The sequence below is a fragment of the Diabrotica virgifera genome, chromosome 8 (genome assembly GCF_917563875.1).
Source record: "Diabrotica virgifera virgifera chromosome 8, PGI_DIABVI_V3a".
NCBI classification, from domain to species: domain Eukaryota; kingdom Metazoa; phylum Arthropoda; class Insecta; order Coleoptera; family Chrysomelidae; genus Diabrotica; species Diabrotica virgifera.
Window position 1 is genome coordinate 199,178,023 of NC_065450.1, and position 23,280 is coordinate 199,201,302.

The 23,280-nt window shown below is 32.7% G+C and overlaps 1 protein-coding gene and 1 non-coding gene across 3 annotated transcripts in view; both read right to left on the reverse strand.

Moving 5' to 3' along the window:
* Positions 1 to 9,128: 9,128 nt before the first annotated feature.
* LOC114329122 (U6 spliceosomal RNA) lies at positions 9,129 to 9,235 on the reverse strand. The gene has a single exon (XR_003652269.1). It is a non-coding gene; the product is annotated as a U6 spliceosomal RNA (small nuclear RNA).
* Positions 9,236 to 10,781: 1,546 nt separating this feature from the next.
* The window catches only part of LOC114329110 (innexin inx7), an 88,643-nt gene continuing 76,144 nt past the window's right edge, over positions 10,782 to 23,280 (reverse strand). For both annotated transcript variants that reach the window (XM_050659578.1, XM_050659577.1), the window contains one exon: positions 10,782 to 18,933. In XM_050659578.1, coding sequence (XP_050515535.1) covers positions 18,496 to 18,933 — 438 coding nt within the window. In that variant the 3' untranslated portion in view covers positions 10,782 to 18,495. The remainder of the gene's footprint in view (positions 18,934 to 23,280) is intronic.

A 23,280-nucleotide genomic window follows, 5' to 3' on the forward strand; every position in this document is an offset into this window, starting at 1 on the left:
TTAATGGCGGTACAGGCTCTTTTTTCAATATTTTATTTAGTTATAGAGTAATTTCCACATACTAACAAATTTCTGAAATTGGGCTCTGTAACGCCATTCTTTATTATATTACGAATATGTGTGCCAAATATCTCGACAAAATATTCAAAATTAGAGCCGCAATCTTGGAACGCGTTTGTTGCTACCTGTTGATCGCTACTGTTTGCTCTTAAGGCATAATAATCCAATTCAAATTTCAAAAACCGTCTGCCGTCCGATGTTATTTATGAGTTTTTAGTTTTTGGCCTTTAAACTTATGAAAGCTAAATCATGCACGATTTAGTTTTATTTTCATTTTATGTAGTGCAGCGCTTAAATAAACATCTGTTGAAATAAGTTTTGGTTTGTGAAAATACTTTCCGGCACAGAAACATCACTTTTCGGCACACTACTGTCAGTTATTCTGTGAGAAAATGTTAAGTTTGTTTACATAAAATTGTGCAGAAAAATGCATTTGGAATTGTGGTTGTAGAAAAATCTGCTTATTTGAAACTAGTAATATCTAGATATCTACTATAATTAACTCAAAAATTCTTTAAATTTTTTGCCTATAAAAATTATTTAGTCGGGCATTAAACGTTGAACGTTGATGGATAATAACCTTGATATCTTAATAACTACAACACTGTTAAATACATTTATGTTGTTTTGGTTGTAATAAATCTTTAGTTGTTAATAGAGCGTAGGCGCAAAATTTAGGACCAATAATCTTTAAACGTTTTCATTGAAAACGCTTTTTGAAAAATTTGTACGCAGAATGAAAGATTACATTATTACCCAGGGTCGAAAGTCCCTTAGAATAAAAACAATGTTTCTTTTGAATGAGATATTTGAAATTAAAAATCACACTCAATATTCTCTTTTCCTTTTACCGATGTAACTTATTAGAATAAAAATTATAGAAGTCTTCAGGGACTTTCGGCCCTCAGTAATAATGTAATATTTCATTATACGTTTAAATTTTTAAATAATACTTATTAGCTTTCTCAGGACTCGAAAAAAATAATGCCTTTTAAAAGCATTGACCAGAAATTTTGCGCCTATGCTATTAATGTAGCTGTAGTTTTTTTTGTATTGATTTATTTATTATTTATTTTTCTAGTACCTAGTTTTAGGTAGTTATTACGTTTTAATAAAATAATATTTAAAAGTGTTTTTTTACTTAAATAATTATAATAAATATAACGATCCAAATAATGAAATATTTAGATTTATTTATTTAGAATTTAACACTTACGATAATACAAAATACGAATAATATAATAATAGTAAGTAAAAAGTATTTACATACATGAATTAGGTAATCAGCTAGGATACGAGATTTTCATCTATAAAGGAAAATTTTTAAACTGTGAAACAAAGAATCCAGTAGATTAAAGGGCCGATTGTTCGAACGCTACTCAGAAATGGAATCAACTGATCATTATCGAGTATTTAATTACTGTCAATGTCAACTTTGATTGGGTTGCTGAAAACATAATTGATTACAATTATGAGATTAATTGATTAATTAATCAATTATGATAAATATTGTTACGTTAATTGATAATTAATTAATCAATTAATTATGTTAATTATCATAATGATAAATTGATTACAATCAACTGATTGGCGTACGAACAACGGATTTTGTTATTTGATGGTTGTTAAGGGGACAAAAAGAATAACATTGGCAACATTGACTTTAATAACAGAATAATTTTTGACCTAGCGTACCTTTTCGTGACAAATCGGATATTTTTTTAGCGATTATCGGATAATCTAGAGAAATGCGATTGGCAACACTGTTACAATGATACATCTCTTTATCTATTATATAAAATTTGTTTTAACTCTTCATACGAAATACAGAAATATCTGTCTTGAACCTTGAATACATTGAATGAATAATTTCAATACAAATACGAATCACTCGATTGCCTCAATAGGAACTAATGTTGAATGTTGTAAGTCATTATCAAAGAATGCACCTGCATGAATTCCTTGTAATAGTTAATTAAACAATAGTGCTTTGTTTAAGGTATAAAGTTTATTAGAATGCATTGTTTTGTACACGAAGGATTAATAGATAACTTGACTATCTTTTAAAATAACAGAATTGTGTGACAATAAATAATTCACATATTAGTCACAAAATAAATCACATATTCTGGGACCAAAAATAGTTCGATTGAACCTAACTTACTTTAATACAATGGTTCACTTAAAAAAAGTTACAGTCCTTTGAAGCTCTATCTATCTACCTAATTAGCCTTCTTCGGTCCATCTTTGGACATAGGCCTCCCCAATCCTTTTCCATTCTTCTCTATCTGTCACCACAGTTATCCACCTCTAGAGCGCACGTGTTTGATACATCTTGATACATGTATCATCTGTCCATCTCATTTGGGGTAGTGTTGCCCAAATGCAAGACCAAGACGAGACTTAGACAGTCTTGGTCTTGGTCTTGCGCCAGTACACCTGGTCTTGGTCTTGGTCTTGGTATTGCGCTCCCGGTTTTGGTCTTGGTCTTGGTCTTGCAAGTCTCGCAGTTGCCCATTAGCCTATTGCATGTCTTAAAACAACGTAACAGAGAGGTACATTTTAAGCTTGAATATCATAGCCATAGTAAAGACTAGCCAAATTAATAAATATCTAAACAACTGACACCGGGTGGGGTTTGAACCCACGATCACTGTCTATGTTCTAACTAACTAAAGTTAAAACTACCTCTTAAAACCCACAAAATTTCATTTGCATATCTCAACCGATTTTAGAGCAATAAATAAATCGTCAGTTTGTAAGAAAAATTTCAACCCCTCCCTATTTGGTAAACAAAGCATTTATAAAGTAAGAAAAAACACAGTTTTATTGGTACACCCGGTATACACTGACAATAATTGACCTGTCTACCAACAATATATATTATTACTGCGATATTTATAAAGAATAGAATAAGACCAAATATTAAAAAAAATCACTTAAATTTAAATAACAGGTTTAGAAAATTTGAGACATTAAAAATGCCCCGTTTTTAAGGTGGTATGGTGCCATGGACGTATAAATAAAGATGGGTGGTGCGTTAATTTCTTGGAGAAATATAAGTGCTAAGGTGACATATTTTTAAAAAGTTTGGATACGATATATTACTGTAGGCGTCGCAACGCAGGAATGTTGTGTTATATGAATATGATTAGAAGACGACTATTCTCAAAACCAGAAAAATTAATAATTTCAGAGCAAAGAAGTCGGCTGCTGAGCAAAGGCGTAGCTACCGCCGCCGCGCCGTATCAATTATACGGGGCCCGGCGCTGCATGTCGAAACAAAACTTCCATTAAAACGTCCATTTAAAAAATTGAACAACATATTCTAAAATTTCCCTAATAAAACGCGTTGAAACAGTGTATTGTTTGGATCTCGACCTTTTCGTGTAATGGATTCTTTATGTATAATATTTGCCGCCGTATTCCATAACAACAAAGTAGCTTTGTTTTTGGTTTCAAGTTACTTTTCATTGTTCATTCACTGTTGGCGGTGACACACTGTAAAATGGCCAAATTGCAATTTTTGTTATCGCTTAATCTTTGACGATTTGGAAAAGTGTGTATATTGTTTTGGGTATATTTTCGTGTACTTAATCTATTTATTGTTTAGCCCATTTTTTCATTGTCCAGTCAGACTTGGCTTATATAATATAACAAGAACAAGTGTTGAAAAAACTGAATCTGTTTTCAAATCTATTTTTTGAGTTTGGTTTATTAGAGTTTATTAGGTTTATTAGGTTCAATTTGTGCAGTCGATTCAGAAAGTTTAAATTTTAAATTCTGAAAATATTGTGACGTGAAAAAAATGAGTGAAATAAAAAGAGAGTAGCTGAGTGGAGCGATGAAAAGAAAAATGAAACAAAAAAAGGAAGAAGTTCCATCAACCAGATTCTCACAGTGATTTAGATTGCAATGGTAAGTAGGTAACTAGATCTCTATCTACTAATGAAACAATAATTCTTATCTAATTGTCGTCTGTAACAGGAGTGGCCAAGGTCCTTGATATTCTTTGATAGAAATTTGAATTTTTTTAGAAGCCGTCATTAAATGCGTATTGTTATGCAAAAAAGAGGTGTTGAAAAATTTTTTACAGAGCTTTTTTACTTCTTTTGATAATTCTTTAAATCATAATGAATAAATGGTGACAGCACTTCTTAGTAATTCTTTCAGATGCTGGTTAGTTCGTACTGATGAGTATTTGAATTTCAGGAATTTTAAAGTGGAATAAAATTATTCACACATGTCTTCTTCTTCATGTGCCGTGCTCGATTATCGAGTGTTGGCTATCAAAATTGGCTATAGTAATTTTGTTGGCGGCAGCTCGGAAAATGGAAGCTGGAGTTTCTCAAACCACTCTCTTAGGTTTCTAAGCCATGACGTTTCTCTTCGACCTGGCCCTTTTCTTCCGTCTCCTTTGCCTTTTATTATTAAATGTAGTATATTATAACTCTCTGGGTGGCGCATTCTTCTCTAGGTGCCGTCTCCGCTTCGAAGGTTGGCAATCATCAAAGCGATTTTTACTTTTGAGAGTGCGGCTCTAAATAATTCGTTGTTACTACATCCAAAGCATGCCCTAAGATTTTTCAGTCATGAGTTAAGTCAGCTATCAGCTTCCTATAAATCTTTTTCCTGGATTTTTCTTACATAATGAACTGGAGTATTAGATATTTATCTCCTTCCATCACATGTCCCATATATCTCAGTTTTCTTCTCTTAATTGTTAGACGTACTTCTCTTTCCTTATGCATACGTCTGTCTGATTACCTCTACGTTGGTTATTCTATTTACCCATGAGATCTTCAGCACTCTTCGGTACATCCATATCTCGAATGTCTCTGGTCTTCTCACGTCAATTTTCTTCAGTGTCCACGCTTCCATCCCGTAGTATAATACGGATAGCACATAGCACCTCATAACATGGCCAAAAAAATATTCAAGTTTGCGAGTTTTTACTGCTCTGATGACTTCCCGTAATTTTTCCCCTCCGTTGTATAACAACTTCGTTACGAACTCTATCCACCCAACTTATTCGTAGGATCCTCCGATACACCAAGGTTTCAAAGGCTTCCAGCTTTTTGAGAAGGGTATCCGTTAAAGTCTAACCTTCGACACCATACAAAAGAGTACACGTTACACATAAGTACGGTGTTCCATTGAACATTTTCTTGCACTACCTTATATCAGTTCTTGAAAAGGGCCCCGCGAAAATCTTTGATACGGTGCCCCTGTGGGGCTAGCTACGCCACTGCTGCTGAGAAAGAATGTATAACTAAAAAATTTTATTTTTATATTATAATAATGACCTCTCAGTACATGTCAAATGTGTCGAGTGTTCTTTTAATGGATATTTTGATTCGCCATATTTGTTTATGGTATTGTTCGTAATGCGCATAAGTCCAATTTTCAAAATTTTTGTTACAATTTTTTTTGTTTCTCATAGAGTATCTAAGAATATAGCCGAACTTATATACTCCCTAAAACGACCCTCAGTTCTAACTGCAAGACGCAAGAGTCTCGCAGGCTTAGTCTTGTTCTTGCTCAAGTCTTGCACGGTAAGTCTTGGTCTTGGTCTTGCTAAAATTAGGCGGTCTTGGTCTTGGTCTTGCGAAAACGCAACAAGACCAAGACTGCAAGACCAAGACCGATTTTGGGCAACACTAATTTGGGGCCTTCCGCCTTCCTCTGCTTCGTTTATATTCCCACGGTCTCGTCTCCAATTTATAAGAATTTTATTCCATCGGTCTTTTTTTGTTTCATCGGTCTTTGTGTGACATATTTGCCCGATTTCACCAACGATACCTAAACAGTTGCCTTATTAAGTAATTCTTATCGATAGGAACTTCCTAAGTCAATACTTAAGAACAATAGCGTTTCACAACTAAAAGAACTGCTTATCTAGGAAATTCTTTCCTAGGTATTAATTCGGGTACGTTTGAACTATTTTTGATAAAGGGAGCGTTCAAGCAGTGGCGTGCTGGAACTTTTCAAGCGGCCCGGTGATTTTATAGAAAAGCGGCCTCCCATCCTCACTTTAACTTCTATTATCAAGATATTTTATTCGTTATTTATAAAATCAAAAAGACAAAAATATAAATTATTTTTAAATCAAACATAAAACTTTGAACTCAATGAAATTTTTTTAAACTTGCTATATTTTTTATTTAAGAATAAGCCATCTTACAAATAATAAATGACATTTGTGACAATATTGTATGCAGTAAGGTAGAAACCATAATTTCCTTAATAAATTTACAGTAATCGCTACGCTAGTATATACACGGATACTTAATTTCTAGGCGTGGGTTAATCCGGCCCGTTCTCACCTGTGACTTTTATGTCTGTCATGTCATGTGACTATCAGGAAACTATTCAAAATAATTGTTTTTCCATACAAAAAAGAATGTGTGTACTTTGTACGCACGTAAGAAATTATACTTCTATTACCTATATGATTTCAACGAAATAAAATACTTTAAACAGATTATTTTTATTTTATTTAAATATTAAATTAATTTTTATAATAACCACTTTCCAAAAATCCAAAAATTAAAAAAAAGACAGCAATTGTCCGCATTGGAACCCGGTACCTCTTGATCTGTAGTCGAATGCTCTACCAATGACCCACGACCTCACTGTTTATACGGTTTCTCGGACATTATGACAAATCACGGTAACAATTAGACAAAGTGAAGTATTAAATATAAAAATGTATTAATAATACGTATTATCTTAATACTCCCGAGGAAGACAAATCCAAAGACACAAAAATTATAATAAATATATTTACTAAAAACACTAATATTTTCTTTCCACACCTTTTCTGAACTGATGCATACATAACTTAAAAGATTTAACAACGAACTCCATACTGTCTGTGTGCGCATGCGTGCAGAATAATAAAAATTCACTCCCAATCGCGTCTAAAGAAGTATAACTTCAAAAATATATTAATTAATACCATTGTTGCTCTGCTTTAAAAAAAATATTCAAACACCAAAAATATTACAATACTTTATAACGTTTACAACTTTAATACAATGACAACTAGTAAACGTCAAATACAGCTGTTCTATAATCTGTCGCCTTTATATGTAAACAGCAAGCTATACAATCTTTACACTTTATAAGTACCACACGGAGGGAAAGTTTTCTATCAACAAAGTTGTCATTTGTTACTTTATGTTCATTATTACTTATTAGATTAATAATATCATCCTTCATATTTTCTGTAGACTGAATATATTCATCATTAACTACATCTTCTGTAATTTCAGTATTTTGCAAAATCCTATTTTTTAATATAATCCATTTATCAGAAAATCCACGAGTTCTTCTCTAATTGCAGTTGCAGATAATATGATAGGATAATTTTTTTTTAATTTTTCAGTAAAAAATGATCTAAATACCGTTAAAGGTATACAATTTTTTATTGAATCAAAATTTCTAGGATCTAGAGTGCTTATATAATCATAAAACGATTTGTCTTGATCAAATCGTTTTTCGATACTTCCAATAATTCGGTCAAAAATGTGCGTTTCTCCATTTTTTTATTCTGCAGATACATGTCATATGAGATGTTTGAACGAAGTTGGAAATCCATAAATATACTTGTATGTATGAAAATAACTATTATCTGTAGCAAGAATTTATGTATATATGTAGAGTCTTATTCGTTTACTTAAACTGTATTTTACAATTTAAAAAAAATTAAGTTAAATGTTTTTGAAATTAAAAAAATATTTTTTTTGTTACATCTAAATTTTTTCGGAAAAAAACCTATTTGACCGGCCTCAAGCGGCCGCGGCCTCTCGGTGATTGCACCGATTCATTTATATGGCCAGCACGCCACTGCGTTCAAGTATTACGTAACGCGATTTTTGAAGATTTTTGACCCCCCTCACCCCCTACGTAATGCACTTTAATGGGCATTTAACTATTGCGTAATTTTTGAAGATTTTTGACCCCCCCCCCCAACCTGCGTTACGTAATACTTGAACGGTCCCAAATAAAAAGAAGAATAAGATGACATTACCTTACTTTTTCGATTATTTGTCATTATTGTTTGTTTGCCAAGTTGGTTTCAGTTTTGTACTGTTATAGTTATTTTATTTTTTTTTTTTTTTTTTTTTTTTATTTACACACATAAACCCGCATCAACCACTAAGGGTTATTAGCGGGGGGACATACACAAACAGTAAGATACATATTATTATATAAACATGCTTTACAATCTGGTGTATTGTTTAGTCATTTTGAGATAATTTAATAAGGAGTTTAGGTTTGAAGTCAGTACACTTTTAATATTGTCACTAAGAGCACACGCGATCCTTTCTTTCTGGTACACTGGACACTCGATAATTATATGTTTCACTGTCAGTTGCGTGTTGCAATTGGTACACATCGGAGCGGCCTCCTTGTTGAAGATATGCTTGTGTGTTAGTAACGTATGTCCTATTCGGAGTCGGTTGATGATGACTTGGTCTTTTCTATTTCTTGGTAACATGAGTTTAGTTCCTACTTCACTTAGGCATTCTTTTAGTTTGTTGTTAGTCTGATCCCAAGTAGTTTGCCACGTTCTGTGGACATGACCTTTGATATTTACTTTGTGATCAGTCCAAGGTATTTGATCTGTGATAGAAATACTTTGGTCGGTAGTTGCATTGCTTGCTAGACCACTTCCACTTCCTCGTTGCCAGTTATTCCCATATGGGAAGGTACCCAGATGAAGAGAATATCTTTCTGTTGATTCTGTAGATAAGATAATTCTTCTTTGATTTTGAGAAGAATAGCGTGAGTGGTATATAGCTGTTTTATCCCAAGTAATGCGCTCATTGAATCGGTGATAATCACAAATTTGCTTTCATGGATAGAACCACATTTTTTCATTGCCTGGTGAATTGCTGTAAGTTCTCCGGTATATATACAACAATTTGTTGGGATTCGTACGGTAGACTTGATGTTTCCGCAGATATAAGCTGCAGCATGTCCTTCATCACATTTGGAAGCATCAGTGAAGATTCGATGAGTTGTTGGGTATTTGGAAATTAAATTTTTAAAAGCTTGCTAAAAATGTGGAACGCTTCACGATTTTGCGTGTCATCCTTGCGCAGGGGCCATGCTAATCTTCTCTGTATCGTTCCAATTTTAGTATATGTACCGCCGAAGCGAGTACGTTATTTTATTTAGTAGTTAGTTATTTGTGAATTAATAGGTTTGTTAAGTTTTGTATGTTATTTGTATATATACAGTGAAATTAAGGAGAAGAAAAGAGTTGTAAATTTCACAATGTCGAAAAATTAAAGTTAGCTGAATTGTCATTAAAGAAATAATTATAAAATATATAGTATGTTGAAAATTGCTTCTTTTATTATTAATTTTTAATGACACACTTTTAGTGAATCATGAATGGGTTTTTGAAACACAACACTAGTTTGTTAGGTAGTAGGTAGACTACATAATGTTGTTAATAGGCCTGTAAAAAACTCCCAAAGGATTTTCTATATTTTCCAACACATATTATATTAATAATATAAAAGAAAATACAAAATTACAAATTACAGAATAACAGAAAAATTAAGGTAGGTAAGAAGCAAATTATTGGGTGCGTTCGGACGACCATAGCGGCTGGCTGCCAGCAGAAATCGGCTGAGTGGTTGCATCCAGCCGTGATAGGGAAAGCTTAGTAAATCTCTCAGCGGCTGGCTTCCAGCGGTGACGTCTGACAGCTACTGCTGGCTCAGCTGTCCAGCCGCTGTGGTCGTCCGAACGCACCCATTGACAAAAGTCACAAGTACATTAGTCAAAATTGTAAAAATATAACCTGACTGTCAACGATAAGTAATACCTAAAGTTTAGGGCAGGGGCGTCATTTGATAGGGTCAGGGGGGCATTTGCCCCACTGACCCTGAAAATGACTGAAATTTACAAAAAATAGATCAATTTTGTATTATGTTTGCATATATAATGTATTGTATATATAATGTTTGCCCCCCCCCCCTAGCAAAATTTCAAATGACGCTCCTGGTTTAGGGAGATCGAAAACCGTATCCTAACGTAAGGTAATGCTTAAGCGGTTTAGGCAATTCTTATCGTATGGTGAAATCCGTTTTATAGTTAGGAAATACCTAAACCTACTTAGGTAAATCTTAAATATTTAGGTATCGTTGATGAAATCGGGCATTAGTGTCCGGCAAATCTCTGAAGTTATAAAATGAAAATCGATTTTTTCCAATACGAATATATCAAAAACTGTTGAGATTTTACATTGAAAATTTACATGTAAAAAATAACAGTGGAATTTGTGCACCCCATAAAAATATTATGGGGGTTTTGTTCCCTTAAAACTTTTTGGCGTCTTAGTACTTTTTCGATAAACCAGTTTTTATCGAGATATTTGAACATTCATTTGTAACATTTATCACATATTTGTAAATGGTTTTAGTAAGAATATAGAGACATGGTAATAATATAAACATTTATTTTTAATTTATATTTTGTTAGGTACTCAGAAATTTTTAAACATTAAAAAAGAAGCCGCATCTCAATAAAAACTGGCTTATCGAAAAAGTTCTAAGAGGCAAGAAAGTTTTAACAACATTGTGTTTAACTAATGGTACCACAATAATAATTGGGTATCTGTTGCCATTTAGTTCCATTTGTCCATATCTTTTCTAAGCATTAGATCATTTGGAATCCGCTGGAGATAAATTAAAAAAAAATTAATATAAAAAAAATTTATTTAGAGCCTATTTAGGCAATTACAGTCGAAAATATCACCCGTAGGTTTTACCTAAATCTAATAAACCTTTATAAAATAAGTAGTTAGTCAATAGTATTTTGTGTTTAGATAAGTTCTGAGCTTTAGTGAGAAAAAGTTTTAATATACAGTAGAACCCCGCAAATCTGAACCCCGCTAATCCGAACGTTCGGCAAATCCGAACCAACGGAAAGTGAAAAAAATGAAAACGTTCAAGACAAAAACTTAAAAACATGTTTATTATACAGAGTAAAACCAGAGAATTGAACAATGTAAGATTAATAGGACTTTGACATTTAAAATTTCTTAAAAATAAATACGTACTTAATATGTAGTGCTTATACAGGCTAAACATAAACTTGCTTTGGTTCTCTCGTAGTCAACTTGAGTCCAAAATTATTGTCCACACTCTTGCGAGAACGTTTTGTGACTCAAAATCAACGACAATGAAAGCTTGGAATTACTAGTCAGGCTAACTTTCGGATAATCCGAACTTTTCGGAATCCGAACAGACTGTCCCCCCAATTAGTTCGGATTTTCGGGGTTCCCACTGTATTTCACATTGCTCAAAAGTTATCCAAAGAAACATTGTATTAAAAATTTGAAAACTGGGTGAAAGTAGCTACAGACTTGAGTTCAATGAGTTGATTAAAAATATCAATAATAAACAACAAAAATATTTTATATGAATTTTATGTTAATCCATGTTATATTTATTTTTTGCATTTCCTCGGGACGTTTATTTAAGATCCAATTAAAAATTTGTTGTTATTTGATAATATTTTATACTATTTTTGTGACTACTAGTCTAGTCGCAACATAGGGGGTCCCGTGGACACTTTTAGTTCGCCTCGATTTGATGGTGCTATTATATGTTTTTTGGGTCGCTGAATCCAATGGAAGTGGTCTGGAAGCCCAAATGTGGTGCGTTTATTTGTTATTAACAAATTATGGTAAAATTAGGTGTTTTTCAGAAATTATTAGAAGCCCTGTACATAAATTGATAGTGTTAAGGTCTTATCTGGTGTATTTTTGGTCGCTGAATCGAATGCGAGTAGTCGCGCTTACTCAAAATATGTTCTTATTTTTTAATAACAAAATAATAGTTTATTCGCCGAAAAGCTAGAAATGCGCTATCTACAGCAAGTTTGTAGTCGTTTTCATAGTATTTTTATACGCTAAATCGATTGCCGCTAGTCGTGATAGCTTAAACTACGTTCCGACTTTGTTATTAATAAATTATTGCAAAAATAACGGTTTATAGTACGTTCACTCACGGTTTTTGCTCTAAATTTTAAAAAACCACTTGGATTGACATTAAATTTGGCATACACGTAGCTAACATGTCAAACAAAACAAGTGATATTGTTCTGATGTCTGCCTTTACCCTGGGGATGAGTTTCACCCCTTTTCGGGAGTGAAAAAAGAAACCTTTAAAACAAGTCCGGAATTGGATAAACTGATTAATTCTAAGCAACTTTTGTTCTATACAGTTTTTTCACTAACTCAATACTTTTCGAGTTTGTATTTGGTTTTTTGTTGAAAAATGAACATATTCACTCGCAAATAACTCGAAAAGTATTGACTTAGTGAAAAAACTGTATAGAATAAACGTTGCTTAGAATTAATCAGTTTATCCAATTCCGGACTTATTTTAAAGGTTTCATCTTTCACCCCCGAAACGGGGTGAAACTCACATCCAGGGTAAAAGCACACATCCGCACAATATCACTTGTTTTGTTTGTCATGTTAACTACGCGCATGCCAAATTTCATGTCATTCCAAGTGGTTTTTTAAAATCTAGAGCAAAAACTGTGAGTAAACGTGACATAAACCGTTATTTTTGCAATAATTTATTAATAAAAAAGTCGGAACGTGGTTTAAACTATCACGACTAGTGACAATCGATTTAGCGTATAAAAATACTATGAAAAAGACTAGAAGCTTGCTGTAGATAACGCATTTCGAGCTTTTCGGCGAATAAACAATTATTTTGTTATTAACAAAATAAGAACACATTTTGAGTAATCGCGACTAGTCGCATTCGATTCAGAGACCACAAATACACCAGAGAAGACCTTAACACTATCAATTTATTTACAGGACTTCTAATAATTCCTAAAAAACAACTAATTTTACTAAAATTTGTTAATAACAATTAAACGCACCACATTTGGGCTTCCAGACCACTTCCATTGGATTCAGCGACCCAAAAAATCTATAATACCACCATCAAATCGCGGCGAACTAAAAGTGTCCACGGGACCCCCTATGTTGCGACTAGACTATACCGTATTTTGGAATGAAATTGTTCCACTGGGGTAATATTGCTAATAAACACATTATAGATTTCTGTAATTTTGAACAAAAAATGGCAAACTTTGCGCTGTTTTTTAGCATTAGTTGTTAGCATTGCTGCTAACTCTAAACTGTTTTCTTTTTGTTATTGTTAACACTTTACTACAAAAATAGCGACAAATCTTTCGTTAATTTTGAGACATCTATTATAAAATTTGTGTTGTCGTCAAGAAAAACTTTGTTTTAGCAAATTTGTCGATTCAAGTTTCAGATGATGAAAAAAAAAACCGTACAAGAAAACAGCTGCAGGGGAAAATTATTTTTATAAATTATTATGTGCATACAATGAATACATTCAACAAATTACGGTACATGGCAATATAAACATTTTATCTATAAGATAAAGAATGCAAAATGACGAAATTAACATAAAACTATTAAAAATAAAATTTTAAAAATAATATATTATTCGTGGTACGTTCGGCCCAGTAAGAACAACGCAATTTTGGATAATATCGTCAACTTTTTTGAAGTGCATGAACTTGGAAACGGTAAATAAAAATTTCTTATCTATGCAACATTTAAATAAACGTAATATTAAACGTATGAGTCTATAAATAACATGATGTTGCATAAACATATTTCTTACGCAATAGAATTATTACGAAAAGATAATCACAATCATATGGTAAAATGCTACAATGAGTTAATAAAAATGGTAAAAAATAATTATAAAAGGGTAGTTTTTGGTGTATATGGCAATTACACAGCAAGTATTTGTACACAGTACATTTCAGTTTCTTTTTATACAGGGTGTTTCATTAATAATTGTCCATATAGTAACTGGAGAAACCTTAGCACAAAATACGAAGATTTAACCTAAAACACTTAAATAAAATGTGGTTCCTTACTGAGTTACAGGGTGTTTTATCTAAAAATTTAAAACATATTTTTGCTTAGTATTTTAAAACTATTCGACGTATCCTTTTCATACTTAGCAGAAAGTTCAACTACTAGACACCCTACTAAATTGTGATAAACAAACGTTTATATCTACTACCAGAGGCGTACGACAGGGGATGGTGAATGGTTGACCCTTCTTAAATTCTACGCCACTGGAGGAATTACTATTTTAGTGCCATTTTTAGATTCTCCAATACTTTCTACGTGAATAATATACTCTTCATTGGTAACGATAAAGTCATTAGTTTTCGAGATATTTGAAGTTAAATATGAAACGGCACAGTTATTTTAATAATTTATGATATGATTCATATGATTAAAATTTAAAAATTATTTGTACCCAGTACTTTAAGACTATTTGGCGTATCCTTATCATACTTAGCAGAAAGTGTAGGTACTGTACATCCTACTAAATTAAGATAAATAAACGTTTTTAGCTTCTACCAGAGGCGTACGACAGGGGATAGTGGCTGGTTGACCCTTCCCAAATTCTACGCCACTGACGAAATTGCTATTTTGTGTATGCTCCAGCTGAAAAAGTTGTGGATTATCCAGGAAAAGAATAGAACTATAATTTTTCGTATTTCCGTAAGCTTTTTGGATCTCTTAAAGGATCTTGGATAAAGTGAAACTAAACAACATCGTCATCATGCTGCAGGATTTCAGATAATCCATTTCTAAATATTTATATACCTTTCCAATTGTTGTGTTCTTTCCTTCATCTGCCTCTATGTATATATTAAGTGTCATGTATTGTGTAAGATGTTAAGAATCTGAAATTATTTGGATATATTAACTTCTGTACCTTGTACTCTATTTCCCCGATTTATATTTATCTTACATCTTCGCTTATGTTGATAATATGCTCACATTTGGTCCTTGCTCTTGATGTCCTTTGGAAGTCATTAAGATTAAGACGATATTGCGATAATAATAGACTACAAGGTTTATAATAAATTAGAGAATTTCCTGGTAAGGATTATAGTCTGTAGATTAAGTCTAATAATGATAAGAGAAAGATTAAAGATTTAAGTATTGAACATTTACTTTTCAGTGACATCAAATTTTGATTTTGATCCCATTATTCTTAGTATAGTCAAGTGTGTAAAAATAAACACAAAATTGTTAAATTTATTAATCTTTACTATGCAATGAAGACTTTCTTCTTCAAGTGCCATCTTCGTTCCGAAGGTTGGCGATCATCAGGGCTATACGTATTTTCGAAACTGCTGACCGAAACAATTCGTTGTTGCTACAGCTATACCATTCCCGTAGATTCTTTAGCCAGGAGTTTCGTCTTCTTCCTATGGACCTTTTTCCTGCTATCTTCCCCTGCATAATTATTCGAAGGAGTTCAGATCTTTCGCCTCTTGTAATGTGTCCCAAATATTGCAGTGAAGACTTTAGTACTTTCCAAATGTTCAGACTTCACAATTAATCTGATAATAGGTCAGGGGCGTAACAGAGGGCCCCGCAGCATGAAGCTTGCGGGGGGCCCAATCGTTTAAGGGCCCATCTTGTCATCTGATATTATGTAAAAATCTGTTATTGTTATATTATTTTTACGTTGTCTGTTTAAATTTATAAACGTAAAAATTTCTAACTAGACGTATTTGCCAAGTGAATCATCTCATAATATCAAGAAACTTAATCCCTTCCGTCCTACCGAAATTTTATGGCAGCGACAATAAACTATATAATGCATTGTACGTGACTATTGAAAGATATTAGAATTGCAATTTGCCGAATTTAAGAACAATATTTTTAAATCTAAAAATGGGTTTTCTTTCTCTCTGTTCTTGTTCTTTGCCTACTTTTAGTATTTCGATACAATATTATAGCCAGTAATTTCATATTGGTTGTTTGCATTGAATGTTATTTATGTTTGTTTTGTTTTACGGTTATAGTTGCATCAGCTTGGTACGCATTTATTTAACAATTATTGACGACTTTTCTTGTGTAATCATTGGACAATCTATCAACAGATAAACGTTAAGATAAGGAAATTATAACACTTACCCTTTAGGGAAGTCAATGTAGAAAAACTTGCATTGTTTCGGTTTCGGAAAAAATCAAACAAGCTTATATTTTTCTAAAACATTTTTTGTTAGTTTATATATCTTATCTTAAAGTGAAAAGTTCTACTCACAGATGCCTCTAATTGTTTATTAATTCTTTAAACAATAAAACTGTTTTATATTAAATAATTTTAAAAGATATCGGTGAATTCATCATTTTACTTTGTTCAAAAAAGTTTCTATTTGCTTTTTGATTATGCTGAATTCGACTATGTCGTTAAATCAGGGCCATAAGTACGATGGCCCCCTAAACGTGATCTGGGGGCCCCCTACCGGGGGGTCTGGGGTTAATCACCCAGCAGAAGGAGTCCGGGAAAATTGATATTTAACCACTTGAAAACGCATTTTAATGTACTTCATGACTGAAGTTTCCTGTACCTACCTACATATTGCTATTTTAGTTGACCAACACAAAAAAAAATTTAAATCACATTATTTTAAGCTAAATATTTACCATCAATATAACATATTTTCTGTTTTCATAAAAAATATACTACATATAATGTTACTTACATTCTTCGGCTATAATGTAGGTTTTTAATCGCGTTATATTGCCTATAGGCAGTATAACGCGATTACAATAGCGGGGCCCCCTTCGCCGCGGGCCCCGCGGCACTGCCCCGGTTGCCCCAATGGTAGCTACGGCCCTGTCAGACATTACAATTTGAAAATTCAAAATAAATTTTTTTTAGCACTTATACAGTATGTCTGCGTGGCTTCGAACCATATGGGAAACAATACGATCAATTTTACGAAAAAAATTATTCTTCATGAAATGCTTTGAATGGTCTTAAATCTGAGATACAAAATAAGCCAGATAAACCATCAGATATCAAAGTTTATCAATTTTATACGAGGTAAGTCAAAAAATAGGAATTTAACTCAACGATAAAGTACTTTTATATTTAACAATATACGATTTTAATTTTAATTGGTAATTACATCCTTGTAAATAAAAAATTAATTTTTCCAAATATTTCTCAAATTACCGATAAAAAACATCATTTTGTTACAATTATAATAACTATTTTATTATTAATTTTTTAATTTTACGAAAAAATTCTTTATAAAATTCTTATCAGATTCTTTATAAAAAGCTCTGCATTATCTCAAAACGAAGATTCAATCGTAATATATCTCACTTTACCAACTTTATACGAGGTATGTCGAAAAATATGAATTTCTCTCTAAGAGTTAAGTACCTTTATAGTTCACAATATTTCAACTGGAATGATATAATTGCATATTTAAACATAGTTTTTAATTGCGAACAACTTTTTATAATAAATTGTTTCAATATTGTAAAATATAAAGGTGGTATATGTACTATTGAGCGAAATTAATATTTTTTGATATACCTCGTATAAAATCAATAAAATTTAATATCTGATTATTGCAACTTAAGTTTTATACCATGCAGAGCATTTTATGAAGAATAACTTTTTTTTCGTAATATAGATATATAATAAAAAAGTTTCCCATAGGTTCCAAGCTACGCAAACACACTGTATAGGAAATCAAGTAAGAATTATTTTAACATTTACTATTTTTAAAGCTGGTTATTAAATGTATTGTAGGTAAGTTGTACAGAAAACAACAAAAGAAGTTGTTTATTTGGAATGGGTCTGTATACCAATAAAGATGAGAAATATAAGTTGTTATGAACAGTGAATGATAACGCTAACACAAAAAAGTTTTTGTTAAATAAGTCGTATTTAGTAAGTAATTGTTTAACGCGGGAGCAGTCGCGCTCACTTCTGTCACGTAAGCAGTCGCGCGTAGAACAAAATCTAACAATATGAATTTAAAACAAAGTTTAATTTTATAATATTTTTGTTTGCTTTTTATGTTAAAAATATCTATTTCTAACAATTTTAAAACTAATAATTGGTTCCCACCAAAGCCATAAATACCACAAAAAAAAAAAAAAATAAAAATGAAATTAAAAAATAAAAAAAAAATCCTACGCATTACTACAATCTTCTTCGAGGCACTTACAAGTGGAAAGTTATGTTGCAAAATTTTTCATTAAGTTATCACGGAAAATGATGGATTTTTTCTAACGGCGCGACTGCTCCTGGGTTAAAACGGGCCCCATTTCAAATTTTGCGGGGGGGCCCCGACGGAGTTTGTTACACCACTGAATAGGGTACTAAAGTCAAGAAGAAACGTTAATATACAAGGTTTTTTTAATATCTTTAGTACCTTATGGACGGTAATCTATTAATCTATATGGCAGCTTAACAAATCTTCTATACCACCACTCTTCTAAACGCACATCACATTTTGTTACAATACTCCTGCCACTATTTTTAAATATCATTTAACTTCAGGCACTTAAGCGTACTTCAGATCTGAATCCTCCAGGTCCAGTAGCGGCTTCTTCATGGAGCTTCTTTCCTCGTAGTCTTGAGCGATGCCTACGAAAATTTCCTTAAAGACTAAAGGATCGACGTTCTTAGACAAATACACCAAAAACAACCAATCAGAGTAGCTGGGCGTTCTGGTAACGTTTAGTACTCTCCAAGGGTTCAGCTTTCCTGGACACGAGCTCGAGAAAATCATTCTGTTGAAGCCTCGGCTCCTGGCGTGCAGAATGTAGGTTATAATTCTCCAGAGTAGACCTAAGATGGAGCAGATGAAGAGGAAGATGAACCAAAACCAGACGGCGGTGTAGATTTTGTCGTTGATGATGTTGAGGGCCATTACGCACATAGCGTCGTGGTATTGGATGGAGCCAGAGGGACCGTATTTGTGGAAGGTGCATTTGGTTATCTGAAAATAAAAGGAATTGCTCATATTTTTAAAATGTAGTATTTTGATAAATTGAATAAAAAACTTAATAAATAATGGAAATTTGTAGCAATTTATGTTTAATTAACTTTTCAATGATGTTTATGAGAAGAACAAAATGGCTTTCGTGCAGGCAGATCCTGTATGGACAGCATATTTTCTCTAAAGCAAGTTATGGAGAAAAGATTAGCCCACACCCATATAGTTTTTATTGATCTGACAAAGGCATACGAAAGTGTACCACTTTCAATGCTCTGGATAGCAATGGAAAAACAAGGAATAAGCAAAAAAAATATACAAGCAGTACAACAGCTTTACAAAAATATGACGGTAAACATTAAAACTGGAAACAAATTAACGAGAGAAATTCCTATTAGTAAGGGCCTAAAGCAAGGCTGCTGCATAGCACCTACACTCTTTAAAATATATTTAAATGAGGCACTCTCACTGTGGAGAAGAAAGTGCTGCAATATGGGCATCCCAATCGATGACGATAGATTGTACACAATACACTTCGCTGACGACCAAGCCATTCTAGCTGAAGACGAGAATGATATAGACTATATGCTCAGAAAACTGGAAGAGGAGTACACTAAGTGGGGCTTTACAATTAATATACAAAAAACCGAGTACTTAGTTGTAGGAGAAACACCAGAACGCCTACAAATTGAAATGGGAACTATAAATCCAACAGAAGTCTTCAAATACTTAGCAGTCCAAATATCTTCAAAAGCAGGGAGTAACGACGAAATACATTCCAGGATTGGCCAAGCAAGATCAGCCACCAGACAGCTACTATTGTGGAGTAATAAAATAACAAAAGAAAATAAAAGAAGAATGTATAAAACAATAATAGAAAGTATTGGGTTGTACGGCGCTGAACTCTGGGAAATCAACCAAAGAAACAAGTCAAAAATCAAGGCGATGGAAATGAACTATTGGAGACGATGTTGCCGACTCACTAGACTTGATAGGGTCAGAAACGAAGATATTAGGAGACAAATGGAAATCGATCTAGATATAATAGACAAAATCGAAGCCAAAAGACTTAACTGGTATGGACACCTTCAGAGAATGCCTGAAAATAGATGGCCGAAAAAAATAGAAAAATAGACTCCACCCACAAGAAGAAAACGAGGTAGACCAAGACGATCCTGGAGAGAAGATGTCGAAGATGCAATGACCGCCAGAGACTTAAAAACTGAAGATTGCTTCGACAGAAATCGCTGGAAATTAGGATGCGAGAAGCGGCGACAGCTGTAGAAGACTCGCTTATTATATATATATATATATATATATATATATATATATATATATATATATATATATATATATATATATATATATATATATATATATATATATATATATATATTGTTATATTTCTATTTGATATGAAAATTAAAATTTGATAATTATAGACAAAATTCAATTTAATATAAAATATTTTCAATTTTCTCAACCACGGGCATATAAATTTAGAACAACCTGTATACAACAAATTGTTATATTTAATTTTAAGAAGTGATTAAATAAGACTCAAGTGAAATCGATAATAGGTAATTATGTTTGTTCGCGGAAGGATCGATCATTAGCCGATGCTAAATAAGACTAAGTGGAAATAGAGAATAGGTCATTAAAATTTGTATATAGTAGAAAGTAATTTTAGAATGGGAATTAACTATTTTCTTTGAAATCCATTAAGCATATTTAGAAAGTTTAAAAATTGGTTTTGAGGAATACTGCGAATGAGAGTTGGTGGTGGAATTTTGATTTGTGAATCTGGAAGGGATATTTAGAAAGTAGGTGAATGAATGACAAAGTGGGATCAGAATGTTTTGAGCTGTGGAGAAGTGAAGTCGAGTAGTAGACGGTAGTGTACGGAGAGTGAGAAAGCCTGTGTAGTTCCGTGAGTGTGGAGTATCTATCGTAGAACGAGAGGTAGGCCAGGTTGAGAGTAAAAGAACCTCCTTGAGCCAAGAGTTCCCGGTAGCTGATTGCAGTTTCGAAAAAGGTAGAACACAGCATCACGACAGAAGCAGGAAACGAGAGCTATACGAGCTAGTTTCAGAGGAGAACATTACTGGAAGCCAGGACGAGGTTTTGATTGCAGCCAAGGATAGCAGGAAACGGGTCTTGTGTGAAGACATTCTCAGTGCACCAGAAAAAGGTCAGTCTCATTTGTTTGGACATGAATGTATGGGTTTTTCGTAGTAAATACCACATTTAAAATTGAAGAAACATAATCAATAATATCAGAAAAGCTTCATCAAACTTAAATAGAATTGTTGCTAATAAATCATAATAGTTAAATGTTAATAAAAACTTTCAATTGGAAATCAAAAGGAAATAAGATTCCCATGTGTAAATGTTATGTTTAAGAATAATAAGATATAGCAAATATTAAGCAATGATTGCCATTTAAATAAAATAAACAATATTTTGATTACAATTGTAACCCATATGTGTTATTATTTTACTCTTTTCTTTCCTATCCCGATTAGGAACCATTAAGAAATACTTAGAAGCCACGTATGTAAGTAATTAATTTTATAAAAAGCCCTGAGATTGAAAACATATTGATATGTGATCTGGTAAATTAATTAGATTATTAGTAATGCATTGATTAAATTAAATGACATATAAGAATATTATCTCATATCAATAATCAAGATCACAACAACTGTCGTCCAACGTGGAGGGCATTGTAAAGTATTTCTAGTGGCAAATTTGAAGGATAGAAAGAGTAAAGCCGGTATTTGAAAATTTATATGCCTGTGGTAAAAAGTGAGATACTTACATTTGATAACATAAAATTTTAGATCTCTAGGTACAAATTTTACATAACTGATTTAATATTTTATTTTTACGATATTTACATTTGATATATTTATTGACAATTTATAATATTTGGGTGAGAAAAAGTCGTTTTGGTAACATACTAGTAAAATTTCATATTTGGCGGGGACAGTACTTCTTGAAAACAAATGTCTGTGACAAGAAGCCAAAGCAAAGACAATAAAAAACAAAAAGAACATTCAAATCAAGAGGAAAATTCAGACCAAGAAGATATTTTAGACACAACAATCATGGAAACAGGAAAAAAAGAATTGTCAGAATTAGAAAAGATATTACAACTTATGCAACTCCAGTCACAAAAAATGGATGAAGCAAAACGAACAATGGATAAAAATCAGGAAGAAACATCAAAGAAAATGGATGAATCACAACAAAAAATGGATCAAAAAATGGATGAAACAAAAAGAATAATGCAAGAAAATCAGAAGGAAACAAAACAAGCCATAGAAGAGAACAACAAGAAAATGGAGGAACGCATAGAAAAGTATGAAATGAAAATTAAAGATCACATGCAAGAACAAGAAATGAGATTGAAGGATCACATGAAAGAACAAGAAATGAAAACTCAAAATAAAATAAAGGAGTTAACGAATGGCCAGAAAAAGGAACTAGAAAATTTGGAAAATAAGTTGGAAAATGCTATTCAAGTAGACAGAGAAGAAGTGGAAAAAAGAATCACAGAAATAGAAAAACAAGTCACCGAAAACAGGACGCAACAGAATGTCGGAGAAAGAAGAGAAATGGTTATACATAGCACAGATGACGTGAAGATAAGGTTTGGCGGGGATGTAAGAAGATTACACCCAGTGCCGTTCATAAATAGCCTGAAAAAGAAAATACAGCACATCGGAAATTTCGAAACAGCAAAAGAAACTATCAGAAACCATCTCAAATATGAAGCAAGCCTATGGTTCGATAGTAAAGAAGAAGAATTCAGCAATTGGCAACAATTTGAACAAAAATTTTTGAATTATTTCTGGGGAAAAGTCCAACAATTGGAAATTAACAAGGAATTGCAAAATGGGAAATACAATGATAGGATGGGGGTATCAGAAAGGACATATGCTTTACAAATTTACAATAATGCAAAGCATTTACAATATAATTACTCATCGGAACAATTAGTCGAACTGATTGCAAGACATTTCGAGGAAACGCTGGAAGACCATATCACATTGCAAAATTACAAAGACATAGATAGTTTATGCCAATTCCTACAAATAAGAGAATCACGTCTAAGAGAAAGAAAATCAAGAAGGTCGCGAGAAGATTACAGGCCCCGAGAAACACAAGATTACAGAGATAGAAATCAAAATAGGAGGGACTATACAAGACGAGATTTTAATCCCAGAAGGGAAAACGAAAATAGAGACAACGGAAGAGGAAATTATGAACAAAGAAATAGGCAATGGAATGAGGATAGAAATCGAGAATACCAGAATAGAAACACCACACGCTCAAATCAAGAAA